The sequence below is a fragment of the Oncorhynchus clarkii genome, chromosome 25, assembly GCF_045791955.1.
Source record: "Oncorhynchus clarkii lewisi isolate Uvic-CL-2024 chromosome 25, UVic_Ocla_1.0, whole genome shotgun sequence".
In the NCBI taxonomy this organism is placed as follows: Eukaryota; Metazoa; Chordata; class Actinopteri; order Salmoniformes; family Salmonidae; genus Oncorhynchus; species Oncorhynchus clarkii.
The window spans coordinates 44,778,721-44,793,821 of NC_092171.1; the positions used below are offsets into that span (position 1 = coordinate 44,778,721).

Here is a 15,101-nt window from a genome sequence, read left to right on the forward strand (position 1 = left end):
AAACATCTCAAGGATGATCAATGGAAACAGGGTGCGCCTGAGCTCAATTTAGAGTCTCATAGCAAAGGGTCTGAATACTTATGTGAATAAGGTATTTCTGTTTTTTAAATTTTTTAATAAACATGTTGAAATATCTAAAAAGCTGTTTTCGCTTTATGAATAAGAATAGAACAAAATGTGGAAAAAGGTCAAAGGGTCTGAATACTTTTCCGAAGTCATCGTGAGCCCTGAACTACTGAAATTACACAAACAAACAAATCAAATCAAAAATGCAATCAGAATGAAAACAAGAACAAACAAATTCATCAGTTGTAAGGTCCTCAATCTGAATTACCCAGAACACCTCCTCCCTCCTGCTCCTCCTCTTCACCAACCCCCCCCCCCCCCCCTGCTCTTCCTCTTCACCAAAACATCTCCTCCCTCCTGCTCCTCCTCTTCTTCTTCTTCCTTCTCTCTTTTGAAATGGTTTTTATTCTGTGCAGGTTTCCTTCTTTTCACTCGGTCAATTAGGTTAGTATTGTGAAGTAACTGATCCATCCTCAGTGTTCTCCCATCACAGCCATTAAACTGTAACTGTTTTAAAGTCACCATTGGTCTGATGGTGAAATCCCTGAGCAGTTTCCTTCCTATCCGGCAACTGAGTTGGGAAGGACGCCTGTATCTTTGTAGTGACTGGGTGTATTCATACACCAGCCAAAGGGTAATTCATAACTTCACCATGTTCAAAGGGATATTCAATGTCTGTTTTTTTTTACCCATCTTCCAACAGGTGCCCTTCTTTGCGAGGCATTGAAAAACCTCCCTGGTCTTTGTGGTTGAATCTGTGTTTGAAAATTCACTGCTCGACTGAGGGATCTTACAGATAATTGTATGTGTCGGGGTACAGAGATGAGGTAGACATTCAAAAAAATCCTGTTAATAAACAGAGTGAATCCATGCAACTGATTATGTGATTTGTTGAGCAAATGAACTTAATTAGGCTTGTCATAACAAAGGGCTTGAATACACTCTGAAGGCGCTGGACAGCAGGGATCTGAGCAACCTGAGTTTTTAGCATTTCCATTGACGTGTTATTTACAATAAACAGTGTGTGTCTGTGTAGAAATTTTCCTTATGTTCACCTCTGTTCAATCCACGGTAGAGCACTGACTGACTGACACTTCCCATCACCACCTCCAGAATGATGTCACCGATGAACTCTAACCTTTTAACTTCTGTGACCTCTAACCTCTCACCTTTACACCCCTCCCCCACCCACTCCCTATGACCACACAGCAGCGAGGACCCAAGCCCAAAAAGGTGGTGCACGCTTCTCGAACCTCCTCGGTAACAGCCGGTCGTCATAATAATAATGTGGTAACCATGGTAACCGTAACCGTGGCTCTGAATGGCCTAGCTGCATGGCAACAGGGCGTCAACTCCATTTCCCCATAACCCCTAGCTCTCCCAGACCGTCTCCCATCCATCGTTGTTCTCCCTGTCTGTCTTTGTGTACATGCATGTTTCTGTGAGTGACGGCTCATCCCTGTGAGTGACGGCTCATCCCTGTGAGTGACGGCTCATCCCTGTGAGTGACGGCTCATATCCTTCTTCCCTGTCCCTCTCCGCCCTCCTCCGTGATCATTGGTTCATACGTGGTCAGCTGTCATGTCGGGACTTGATGCTGTTTACCCAGTAGCATGTAAACTGGGTCTGTTTACCCAGTAGCATGTTAACTGGGGCTGTTTACCCAGTAGCATGTTAACTGGGGCTGTTTACCCAGTAGCATGTTAACTGGGTCTGTTTACCCAGTAGCATGTTAACTAAATATGTTTACCCAGTAGCATGTTAACTGGGTCTGTTTACCCAGTAGCATGTTAACTGGGTCTGTTTACCCAGTAGCATGTTAACTAAATATGTTTACCCAGTAGCATGTTAACTGGGTCTGTTTACCCAGTAGCATGTTAACTAAAGATGTTTACCCAGTAGCATGTTAACTAAAGATGTTTACCCAGTAGCATGTTAACTAAATATGTTTACCCAGTAGCATGTTAACTGGGTCTGTTTACCCAGTAGCATGTTAACTGGGTCTGTTTACCCAGTAGCATGTTAACTGGGTCTGTTTACCCTGTAGCATGTTAACTGGGTCTGTTTACCCAGTAGCATGTTAACTGGGTCTGTTTACCCAGTAGCATGTTAACTGGGTCTGTTTACCCAGTAGCATGTTAACTGGGTCTGTTTACCCAGTAGCATGTTATCTGAAGCTGTTTACCCAGTAGCATGTTAACTAAAGCTGTTTACCCAGTAGCATGTTAACTGGGGCTGTACTGTGCTACTCAGTGATGTACTGCTGTCTACACACACACACACACACACACACACACACACACACACACACACACACACACACACACACACACACGGGCGGTACGCTTCTGTTGGCTGTCATGATAAATGTCAGGTAGTGAGAGGGTGCAGTGTTGTAGCTGAGATGACCTCTATCTAGACCAGGGGAGCAGGCAAGGGCTGGTCAGTAGTGCACTATATAGGGAACAAGGTGACATTCTGGGCACACGCAGAGACTCCGGTCAGAGAGGAGAGGCCAGCTCAGCGAGAGAGGGAGAGAGAAGAGGTCATTTCAGAGAGAGAGAGAGAGAGAGAGAGAGTGAAAGGAGAGGCAAGCTCAAAGAGAGGAGAGGCCAGCTCCGAGAGAGAAGGAGAGAGAGAGAGGAGAGGCCAGCTCAGAAAGAGAGAGAGAGGGAGAGAGGAGAGGCCAGCTCAGAGAGAGAGGAGAGGCCAGCTCAGAAAGAAATAGAGAGAGGAGAGGCCAGCTCAGAGAGAGAGGAGAGGCCAGCTCAGAAAGAAATAGAGAGAGGAGAGGCCAGCTCAGAGAGAGAGGAGAGGCCAGCTCAGAGAGAGAGAGAGAGGAGAGGCCAGCTCAGAGAGAGAGAGAGTGGAGAGGCCAGCTCAGAAAGAGAGAGAGAACGAGAGGAGAGGCCAGCTCAGAAAGAGAGAGAGAGCGAGAGGAGAGGCCAGCTCAGAAAGAGAGAGAGAGGAGAGGCCAGCTCAGAGAGAGAGTGGGGAGAGGCCAGCTCAGAGAGACAGAGAGAGAGGAGAGGCCAGCTCAGAGAGAGAGGAGAGGCCAGCTCAGAGAGAGAGAGGGGAGAGCCCAGCTCAGAGAGAGAGAGGAGAGGCCAGCTCAGAGAGAGAGAGAGGAGAGGCCAGCTCAGAAAGAAATAGAGAGAGGAGATGCCAGCTCAGCTCAGAGAGATGCCAGCTCAGCTCAGAGAGATGCCAGCTCCCTACAGTATGGATTTCCTGCTCTGCTCTTGTGCTCAGCAGCGATGTTATTGGGTGTCCAGATATGGGTTCAAATACTACTTGAAATCTCTCAAATACTTTTAGCTTTTGCTGAAGCCTGGTTTAGGGACTATTCTATTGGTTCCGTTGCGCCAGGAAAACACAATCATGTTCGGGTTAAAGTATTTGCAATGAATTTGAATAACATTTGACCTCTGGTCTGGATGTTTACATATTGCTCTCCCAAACAGCCCTCTAGTCTGTGGCCATCTTAGTACGTTACTGGACGAGTCTGAAGCCACTGTCTGTCTGAGTCCCTAACCAGCAGGTTTACATGAGACCCTATAGAACACTAGAACCCGGGACGTAGAAGGTTCTATTTGTTGATGTGTTCTGAAGCGTAGAGGACGTACAAGTTGTTGTCACTGTCAGCAGTGTTCTGTCTGCTAAGTGTCCCGGGGCTGTCAGGACAGTAATCCTACACCTGTATGGCTCTCTGTGGGGTATCTCTCCATCCTGCCCGGGTCACTGACCTCGGATACAGTGACAGTGATTTCACCCTGCTGCTTTTTTAAAGCAGTAACATCATCTCTCCATCTACCTCTTCTCTCCTCCCTCAGTCTGTCCCCTAATTCATCCCCCTCTCTTCCTTGTGGCCATCCCTCCATCTACCTCTTCTCTCCTCCCTCAGTCTGTCCCCTAATTCATCCCCCTCTCCATCCCATCCCCCAGCCTGATTCAATACATCACCTTACCCCTCCTCTACCCTCCCTTCAATACATCACCTTACCCCTCCTCTACCCTCCCTTCAATACATCACCTTACCCCTCCTCTACCCTCCCTTCAATACATCACCTTACCCCTCCTCTACCCTCCCTTCAATACATCACCTTACCCCTCCTCTACCCTCCCTTCAATACATCACCTTACCCCTCCTCTACCCTCCCTTCAATACATCACCTTACCCCTCCTCTACCCTCCCTTCAATACATCACCTTACCCCTCCTCTACCCTCCCTTCAATACATCACCTTACCCCTCCTCTACCCTCCCTTCAATACATCACCTTACCCCTCCTCTACCCTCCCTTCAATACATCACCTTACCCCTCCTCTACCCTCCCTTCAATACATCACCTTACCCCTCCTCTACCCTCCCTTCAATACATCACCTTACCCCTCCTCTACCCTCCCTTCAATACATCACCTTACCCCTCCTCTACCCTCCCTTCAATACATCACCTTACCCCTCCTCTACCCTCCCTTCAATACATCACCTTACCCCTCCTCTACCCTCCCTTCAATACATCACCTTACCCCTCCTCTACCCTCCCTTCAATACATCACCTTACCCCTCCTCTACCCTCCCTTCAATACATCACCTTACCCCTCCTCTACCCTCCCTTCAATACATCACCTTACCCCTCCTCTACCCTCCCTTCAATACATCACCTTACCCCTCCTCTACCCTCCCTTCAATACATCACCTTACCCCTCCTCTACCCTCCCTTCAATACATCACCTTACCCCTCCTCTACCCTCCCTTCAATACATCACCTTACCCCTCCTCTACCCTCCCTTCAATACATCACCTTACCCCTCCTCTACCCTCCCTTCAATACATCACCTTACCCCTCCTCTACCCTCCCTTCAATACATCACCTTACCCCTCCTCTACCCTCCCTTCAATACATCACCTTACCCCTCCTCTACCCTCCCTTCAATACATCACCTTACCCCTCCTCTACCCTCCCTTCAATACATCACCTTACCCCTCCTCTACCCTCCCTTCAGTACATCACCTTACCCCTCCTCTACCCTCCCTTCAATACATCACCTCACCCCTCCTCTACCCTCCCTTCAATACATCACCTTACCCCTCCTCTACCCTCCCTTCAATACATCACCTTACCCCTCCTCTACCCTCCCTTCAATACATCACCTTACCCCTCCTCTACCCTCCCTTCAATACATCACCTTACCCCTCCTCTACCCTCCCTTCAATACATCACCTTACCCCTCCTCTACCCTCCCTTCAATACATCACCTTACCCCTCCTCTACCCTCCCTTCAATACATCACCTTACCCCTCCTCTACCCTCCCTTCAATACATCACCTTACCCCTCCTCTACCCTCCCTTCAATACATCACCTTACCCCTCCTCTACCCTCCCTTCAATACATCACCTTACCCCTCCTCTACCCTCCCTTCAATACATCACCTTACCCCTCCTCTACCCTCCCTTCAATACATCACCTTACCCCTCCTCTACCCTCCCTTCAATACATCACCTTACCCCTCCTCTACCCTCCCTTCAATACATCACCTTACCCCTCCTCTACCCTCCCTTCAATACATCACCTTACCCCTCCTCTACCCTCCCTTCAATACATCACCTTACCCCTCCTCTACCCTCCCTTCAATACATCACCTTACCCCTCCTCTACCCTCCCTTCAATACATCACCTTACCCCTCCTCTACCCTCCCTTCAGTACATCACCTCACCCCTCCTCTACCCTCCCTTCAATACATCACCTCACCCCTCCTCTACCCTCCCTTCAATACATCACCTTACCCCTCCTCTACCCTCCCTTCATTACATCACCTTACCCCTCCTCTACCCTCCCTTCAATACATCACCTTACCCCTCCTCTACCCTCCCTTCAATACATCACCTTACCCCTCCTCTACCCTCCCTTCAATACATCACCTTACCCCTCCTCTACCCTCCCTTCAATACATCACCTTACCCCTCCTCTACCCTCCCTTCAATACATCACCTTACCCCTCCTCTACCCTCCCTTCAATACATCACCCCTCCTCTACCCTCCCTTCAATACATCACCTTACCCCTCCTCTACCCTCCCTTCAATACATCACCCCTCCTCTACCCTCCCTTCAATACATCACCTTACCCCTCCTCTACCCTCCCTTCAATACATGACCCCTCCTCTACCCTCCCTTCAATACATCACCTTACCCCTCCTCTACCCTCCCTTCAATACATCACCTTACCCCTCCTCTACCCTCCCTTCAGTACATCACCTTACCCCTCCTCTACCCTCCCTTCAATACATCACCTTACCCCTCCTCTACCCTCCCTTCAAAACATCACCTTACCCCTCCTCTACCCTCCCTTCAGTACATCACCTTACCCCTCCTCTACCCTTCCTTCAATACATCACCTTACCCCTCCTCTACCCTCCCTTCAATACATCACCTTACACCTCCTCTACCCTACCATCAATACAACACCTTACCCCTCCTCTACCCTCCCTTCAATACATCACCTTACCCCTCCTCTACCCTCCCTTCAATACATCACCTTACCCCTCCTCTACCCTCCCTTTAATACATCACCTTACCCCTCCTCTACCCTCCCTTCAATACATCACCTTACCCCTCCTCTACCCTCCCTTCAATACATCACCTTACCCCTCCTCTACCCTCCCTTCAATACATCACCTTACCCCTCCTCTACCCTCCCTTCAATACATCACCTTACCCCTCCTCTACCCTCCCTTCAATACATCACCTTACCCCTCCTCTACCCTCCCTTCAGTACATCACCTTACCCCTCCTCTACCCTCCCTTCAATACATCACCTTACCCCTCCTCTACCCTCCCTTCAATACATCACCTTACCCCTCCTCTACCCTCCCTTCAATACATCACCTTACCCCTCCTCTACCCTCCCTTCAATACATCACCTTACCCCTCCTCTACCCTCCCTTCAATACATCACCTTACCCCTCCTCTACCCTCCCTTCAATACATCACCTTACCCCTCCTCTACCCTCCCTTCAATACATCACCTTACCCCTCCTCTACCCTCCCTTCAATACATCACCTTACCCCTCCTCTACCCTCCCTTCAATACATCACCTTACCCCTCCTCTACCCTCCCTTCAATACATCACCTTACCCCTCCTCTACCCTCCCTTCAATACATCACCTTACCCCTCCTCTACCCTCCCTTCAATACATCACCTTACCCCTCCTCTACCCTCCCTTCAATACATCACCTTACCCCTCCTCTACCCTCCCTTCAATACATCACCTTACCCCTCCTCTACCCTCCCTTCAATACATCACCTTACCCCTCCTCTACCCTCCCTTCAATACATCACCTTACCCCTCCTCTACCCTCCCTTCAATACATCACCTTACCCCTCCTCTACCCTCCCTTCAATACATCACCTTACCCCTCCTCTACCCTCCCTTCAATACATCACCTTACCCCTCCTCTACCCTCCCTTCAATACATCACCTTACCCCTCCTCTACCCTTCCTCTGCTAATTTTATTTGTCTTTATTTCTCTTTCTTCTTCCTCCCCTCTCCACATCGCTCCACCCTACCCTCTCCACATCTCTCCTACCTCCCCTCTCTCCCCCTCTCTCCACATCTCTCCTACCTCCCCTCTCCACATCGCTCCTCCCTCCCCTCTCCACATCGCTCCTCCCTCCCCTCTCCACATCGCTCCACCCTACCCTCTCCACATCTCTCCTACCTCCCCTCTCTCCCCCTCTCTCCACATCTCTCCTACCTCCCCTCTCCACATCGCTCCTCCCCCTCTCTCCAGCTCTCTCCTCCCCCCTCTCTCCACCTCCCTTCTCCTGCTCTCCAGCTCTCTCCTCCCTCCCCTCTCTCCACCTCCCTTCTCCTGCTCTCCAGCTCTCTCCTCCCTCCCCTCTCTCCAGCTCTCTCCTCCCCCTCTCTCCAGCTCTCTCCTCCCCCCTCTCTCCACCTCCCTTCTCCTGCTCTCCAGCTCTCTCCTCCCTCCCCTCTCTCCACCTCCCTCCTCCTGCTCTCCAGCTCTCTCCTCCCTCCCCTCTCTCCACTTCCCTCCTCCTGCTCTCCAGCTCTCTCCTCCCTCCCCTCTCTCCATCTCCCTCTCCTGCTCTTCACCTCTCTCCTCCTTCCCCCACTCACGAACTCACTCCTCCCACTTCTCTGTCCATCTGTCTGGGAGGGGGGCAGAGTAATGATGTAATGTACGAGCAGGGTAGTGGTTGGCAGATCACCATGAACACAAGAGAAGAGAGAAAGAGAGACACAGAGAGCAGGAGAGAGAAAGAGAGAGAAAAGGGAGGGACAGAGTACAGGAGAGAGCAAGGGGAAGATTGAGAGTGAGTGAGAGAGAGAAAAGGAGGGACACAGAGCAGGAGAGCGATAGAGAGCCGGAGAGGGGAGGTTTCTCTGTGTGAACAGAACAGAGAGGTGGATGGTGAACAGAACAGCGTTAGCCTTTTTCATCCCAGTAGGATGCCAGATCAGAGAGAGATAATTAATCAGACAGAGAAGAGGGAAGGTCTGAGGAAGGAAACTATACAATCTGGCAACCCTGCAGAGCAGAGTCGAGCGTTGTGATTATACGACTGGCAACCCAACCCTGTATCACGGATGGAAGAGAAAGGACTAAACAGAAACGTTTATAGAGGGGCTGGCTGCAAGAAACAAAAAGGAGTCTGATCTGCAGCCATTTGCACAGGCTACAGCTTCCTTCCCTGTCTGAGCTGAACTGAGCTGCTACTGCCTGCTGTCTGTTGGCTGTCTGTCTGCCTAGCTCACTGACTGGCCGTCTGACCGTCTGTGTCTGTCTGTCTGTCTGTCTGTCTGTCTGTCTGTGTGCTCTCACAATGTGTAACTGAGTATCTCTCATCCTAGTGTGTGTGTGTGTGTGTGTGTGTGTGTGTGTGTGTGTGACCGTGTGTGTGTGTGTGTGACCGTGTGTGTGTCTTCTTCTCTTGCCAATATGATGAGACAGACTCCTGCCCCCAGGAAGGTACAGAGCACCATCTGATGATGTTTATTATGGGATGTTGTTGTTGGTCAATTTGTGTTAACGAAGCTGTGATCTAGATAGGTGCTTAATCCACACCTCATTTCATTAGGGGATTATGTAAACGTGTCTGTTTGATATTGTTGTTGTATAATTATCTGCCTATGTAGAATATAGCTCCTTGGTTATGTTAACAGCTCATTATAATATGTTACCCGCTCATTAGAATGTGTTAACAGCTCATTAGAATATGTTAACAGCTCATTATAATATGTTACCAGCTCATTAGAATGTGTTAACAGCTCATTAGAATGTGTTAACACTGCATTGGAATATGTTAACAGCTCATTAGAATATGTTAACACTGCATTGGAATATGTTAACAGCTCATTAGAATATGTTACCAGCTCATTAGAATGTGTTAACACTGCATTGGAATATGTTAACAGCTCATTAGAATATGTTACCAGCTCATTAGAATGTGTTAACACTGCATTGGAATATGTTAACAGCTCATTAGAATATGTTAACAGCTCATGAATTAGTTCAGGTTGATTGGGTGTTTGGATCAATGCCAGTCTATTCAGGAAGTACACTGACATTTCAGTGCCTCAATGCTTTTCAATGAGCAAAATGTGTAATTACAATTTGGTTAACTTTCTGAATTGACTAGAGTTGAAATGGAATTGACCTCAACCCCGATGCCTTGTTATCTTGCTGTAATGCCCCTATCTGGTACAGTTCACACATCATACAGGCTTCCACTGTTTACATTTAGTCATTACATCTAATTCAGACGGACTTCCAGTGACTTACAAACGGTTTTATAACAGACCAATTTGACATACCATAATAAGACCTAGCTGTTTTACTTACCAGTCCATAATAAGACCTAGCTGTTTTACAAGAGTTGTTTTACATACCATAATAAGACCTAGCTGTTCTACATACCAGTCCATAATAAGACCTAGCTGTTCTACATACCAGTCCATAATAAGACCTAGCTGTTTTACAAGAGTTGTTTTACATACTATAATAAGACCTAGCTGTTCTACATACCAGTCCATAATAAGACCTAGCTGTTCTACATACCAGTCCATAATAAGACCTAGCTGTTTTACAAGAGTTGTTTTACATACTATAATAAGACCTAGCTGTTTTACATACCAGTCCATAATAAGACCTAGCTGTTTTAAATACCATAATAAGACCTAGCTGTTTTACAAGAGTTGTTTTACATACCATAATAAGACCTAGCTGTTTTACATACCAGTCCATAATAAGACCTAGCTGTTCTACATACCAGTCCATAATAAGACCTAGCTGTTCTACATACCAGTCCATAATAAGACCTAGCTGTTTTACATACCAGTCCATAATAAGACCTAGCTGTTCTACATACCAGTCCATAATAAGACCTAGCTGTTTTACATACCAGTCCATAATAAGACCTAGCTGTTCTACATACCAGTCCATAATAAGACCTAGCTGTTTTACAAGAGCTGTTTTACATACTATAATAAGACCTAGCTGTTTTACATACCCGTCCATAATAAGACCTAGCTGTTCTACATACCAGTCCATAATAAGACCTAGCTGTTTTACATACCAGTCCATAATAAGACCTACCTGTTCTACATACCAGTCCATAATAAGACCTAGCTGTTTTACAAGAGCTGTTTTACATACTATAATAAGACCTAGCTGTTTTACATACCAGTCCATAATAAGACCTAGCTGTTTTACATACCATAATAAGACCTAGCTGTTTTACAAGAGTTGTTTTACATACCATAAAAAGACCTAGCTGTTTTACAAGAGTTGTTTTACATACCATAATAAGACCTAGCTGTTTCACATACCATAATAAGACCTAGCTGTTTTACATACCATAATAAGACCTAGCTGTTTTACAAGAGTTGTTTTACATACCATAATAAGACCTAGCTGTTCTACATACCATAATAAGACCTAGCTGTTTTACATACCATAATAAGACCTAGCTGTTCTACATACCAGTCCATAAATATGGAGAGAGAGTTATTTCTTAATTGTTATTTTTGCGACCACTATAGTGTTTCTATTTAAATATAGCCACATTGCCCCACACTTTCATTTGAATCTCCTGCCATTGTGTCCTTATTCATATAAAGAGGGAGGACGTTGCCTCGCTGTGACATCATATCCTCTAAGACACGGTATCACAGACAGGTCAAAAGCGTAGGGAAAAAAGAGAGAAGAGGGTTCATTGGCCCCGTAGTCTATGACATGTAGTCATGTTAACCTGAAGGATGGATTCTATCTACCTCCAGACCCAGATGACGGCAGGACAACGCTCCTCAGCTGCCCATATTCTACTACACTCTTAGGGGAAAAAGAGAGAAGGGGGTTCATTGGCCCCGTAGTCTATGACATGTAGTCATGTTAACCTGAAGAAGGATGGATTCTATCTACCTCCAGACCCAGATGACGGCAGGACAACGCTCCTCAGCTGCCCATATTCTACTACACTCTTAGGGAAAAAAGGGGCCATGTTCAACTTAAAAGGGGTCTACGGCTGTCGCTATAGGATAACTTGTTGTGAAGGAACCCTTTTTCGTTACAGGTAGAACTCTTTTGGTTCTAGGTAGAACTCTTTTGGTTCCAGGTAGAACCCTTTTTGGTTCCAGGTAGAACTCTTTTGGTTCCAGGTAGAACCCTTTTTGGTTCCAGGTAGAACTCTTTTGGTTCTAGGTAGAACTCTTTTGGTTCCAGGTAGAACCCTTTTTGGTTCCAGGTAGAACTCTTTTGGTTCCAGGTAGAACTCTTTTGGTTCCAGGTAGAACCCTTTTGGGTTCCGTGAGGATCCCTTTCAACAGAGTGTTTCTACCTGGAACCAAAAAGGGTTCTACCTGGAACCAAAAAGGGTTCTACCTGGAACCAAAAAGGGTTCTACCTGGAACCAAAAAGGGTTCTACCTGGAACCAAAAAGGGTTCTACCTGGAACCAAAAAGGGTTCTACCTGGAACCAAAAAGGGTTCTCCTATTGTGACATCCGAAGAACCCTTTTGGAACCCTTTTTTCTACCAGTGTAGTGATCTAACTAAATCCCATCGGTGGGGTCAGAGGAGTTAGGGTTACGGTTCACTCCCTCTTGTCTGTAGCATACATGTTGTTTCCCCCTACGGACACAATGCAGTCATTTATCAGAAAGACGCTGGTGGTACCAGTCATTTATCAGATAGTCTCTGTCTCTTTGTCTCACTGAGGTTGAACTATGTGTGGCCAGAGACCAACTGCCAGACACAGAGGCTTTCAGGAGGAATGTTAGAACAAGAGGCACTCTAGCTCAGCGAACAATCGCCAAGGAAACAATCAGTGTGGTGTCCTGTCATCCTGCTATAACCTATTCATCATGCTATAACCTATTCATCCTGCTATAACCTGTTCATCCTGCTATAACCTGTTCATCCTGCTATAACCTGTTCATCCTGCTATAACCTGTTCATCCTGCTATAACCTGTTCATCCTGCTATAGCCTGTTCATCCTGCTATAACCTGTTCATCCTGTTATAACCTGTTCAATTGTCTTGCGGTGGAGACATTTGTAGAACCACTCAGAAGGTGATGAACGGCAGTGTTATGCTTTAGACAACATGTGATGTGGTTGTCAGACTTCCTGTCTTGTCCTCATCAGCTGATCTGACTGTACTGATGTTATACCTGGTTTCAGCATGCCACTAACCCTTCTGTTGGTGCTTTTTCTTCTCTCTCTTCCTGTCTCTTCCTCTCCTCTCCTATCTCTTCCTGTCTTTAACTCTCCTAATCTCTCTTATATCTTCCTCCCCTAATCTCTCCTCTCTTCCTCTCCTAATCTCTCTTATCTCTTCCTCTCCTAACCTCTCCTCTCTCTTCCTCTCCTATCTCTTCCTGTCTCTTCCTCTCCTAAACTCTCCTCCTCTTCCTCTCCTATCTCTTCCTGTCTCTTCCTCTCCTATCCTCTCGTATCTCTTCCTCTCCTAACCTCTCCTCACCTCTCCTCCTCTTCCTCTCCTAACCTCTCCTCTCTCTTCCTCTCCTATCTCTTCCTGTCTCTTCCTCTCCTATCTCTTCCTGTCTCTTCCGCTCCTATCTCTTCCTCTCCTAACCTCTCCTCTCTCTTCCTCTCCTAACCTCTCTTCTCTTCCTCTCCTAACCTCTCCTTTTTCTTCCTCTCCTAACCTCTCTTCTCACTTCCTCTCCTAACCTCTCCTCTCTCTTCCTCTCCTAACCTCTCCTATTTCTTCCTCTCCTAACCTCTCCTCTCTCTTCCTCTCCTAACCTCTCCTCTCTCTTCCTCTCCTCTCTCTTCTTCTCCTAACCTCTCCTCTCTCTTCCTCTCCTAACCTCTCATCTCTCTTCCTCTCCTAACCTCTCCTCTCTCTTCCTCTCCTAACCTCTCCTCTCTCTTCTTCTCCTAACCTCTCCTCTCTCTTCCTCTCCTCTGTCTTCCTCTCCTCTCTCTTCTTCTCCTAACCTCTCCTCTCTCTTCCTCTCCTAACCTCTCCTCTCTCTTCTTCTCCTAACCTCTCCTCTCTCTTCCTCTCCTCTCTCTTCTTCTTCTAACCTCTCCTCTCTCTTCTTCTCCTAACCTCTCTCTCTTCTTCTCCTAACCTCTCCTCTCTCTTCTTCTCCTAACCTCTCCTCTCTCTTCTTCTCCTAACCTCTCCTCTCTCTTCCTCTCCTAACCTCTCCTCTCTCTTCCTCTCCTAACCTCTCCTCTCTCTTCTTCTCCTAACCTAACCTCTCCTCTCTCTTCCTCTCCTCTGTCTTCCTCTCCTCTCTCTTCTTCTCCTAACCTCTCCTCTCTCTTCCTCTCCTCTCTCTTCTTCTCCTAACCTCTTCCTCTTCCTCTCTTCTCCTCTCCTCTTTCTTCCTGTCTTCTCCTCTCCTCTCTTGTCCTCTCCACTGCTCTTCAGACTACGGCCAGAAGGCCCAAGGTGAGCCCAATCTTCTACATAGGCATTTTGTTCCTTATCTTCTTGAACTCAGTCTTTTTTTTCTATTCTAAGTTTTTCAAACTTTCTTTTTATTCTTTATATATATATATATATATATATTTTCTTCTTCTCACTCATAACTAATATTTTTATTACATAGGTCTGTATTAATCCATCTGTCTTCTGGTGAATGTCAGAAGCTTTGCCAGACATTACATTTTCTATACCAAATTTCACAGTGATGTGTTTGTCTGGTCCCCAGTGTCTAACCCCTTGCTGGGGACATGATGGTCTAACCTTCATCTCTCTCCCTTTCCTCCTCTCTCTCTCCTCTCTCTCTCCTCTCTCTCTCTCCCTTTCCTCCTCTCCCCTCATCTCTCTCTCCTCTCTCTCTCTCCCTTTCCTCCTCTCTCCTCCTCTCTCTCTCCTCTCTCTCCCTTTCCTCCTCTCTCCTCTCTCTCTCTCTCTCTCTCTCTCTCTCTCTCTCTATCTATCTCTCCTCTGTCTCTCTCCCTTTCCTCCTCTCTATCTCCCCTCCTCTCTCTCTCTCCCTTTCCTCCTCTCTCTCTCTATCTCCTCTATCTCCCCTCTCTCTCTCCCTTTCTTCCTCTCTCTCCTCTCTCTCTCTCTCCCTTTCCCTCTCTCTCTCTCTCTCTCTCTCTCTCTCTCTCTCTCTCTCTCTCTCTCTCTCTCTCTCTCTTCCTCTCTCCCCCTCCAGCCCAGCCGTCCTGCGGGAACCGGAGCCTCCAAGGCGGGGCCCTCTGGGTCTGTGTCTGCCTCGGCTGGAGAGATGAGCAGCAGCGAGCCTTCCACCCCGGCACAGACCCCCCTGGGGGCCCCCATCATCCCCTCACCCGGGGGGCTCCTCTCCCCTTCAGCCCCCCCACCTCCACTCCCCAGCAAGGTACAGTGGATGACTAACTGTACTGGATGGCCCACTGTGATACTGCAGTGATGTAATACCCTCAGGTGTAATGACACAGTAAACACAAGCTGTTCTTCCTCATTTAGTCACCTGTTAACAGGTGTACTGTCTTGGGTTAGACGTGTACAATATATAGCAAGCCATATAAAAAAAAAC

At 47.4% G+C, this 15,101-nt stretch overlaps 1 protein-coding gene across 1 annotated transcript in view; it reads left to right on the top strand.

The window, feature by feature from the left end:
• The window catches only part of LOC139383799 (dynactin 1b), a 109,926-nt gene that overhangs the window by 30,722 nt on the left and 64,103 nt on the right, over positions 1-15,101 (top strand). Inside the window, exons 5-8 of the mRNA XM_071128370.1 lie at positions 1,276-1,326; positions 9,048-9,065; positions 14,000-14,020; positions 14,739-14,924. Coding sequence (XP_070984471.1) covers positions 1,276-1,326; positions 9,048-9,065; positions 14,000-14,020; positions 14,739-14,924 — 276 coding nt within the window. The remainder of the gene's footprint in view (positions 1-1,275; positions 1,327-9,047; positions 9,066-13,999; positions 14,021-14,738; positions 14,925-15,101) is intronic.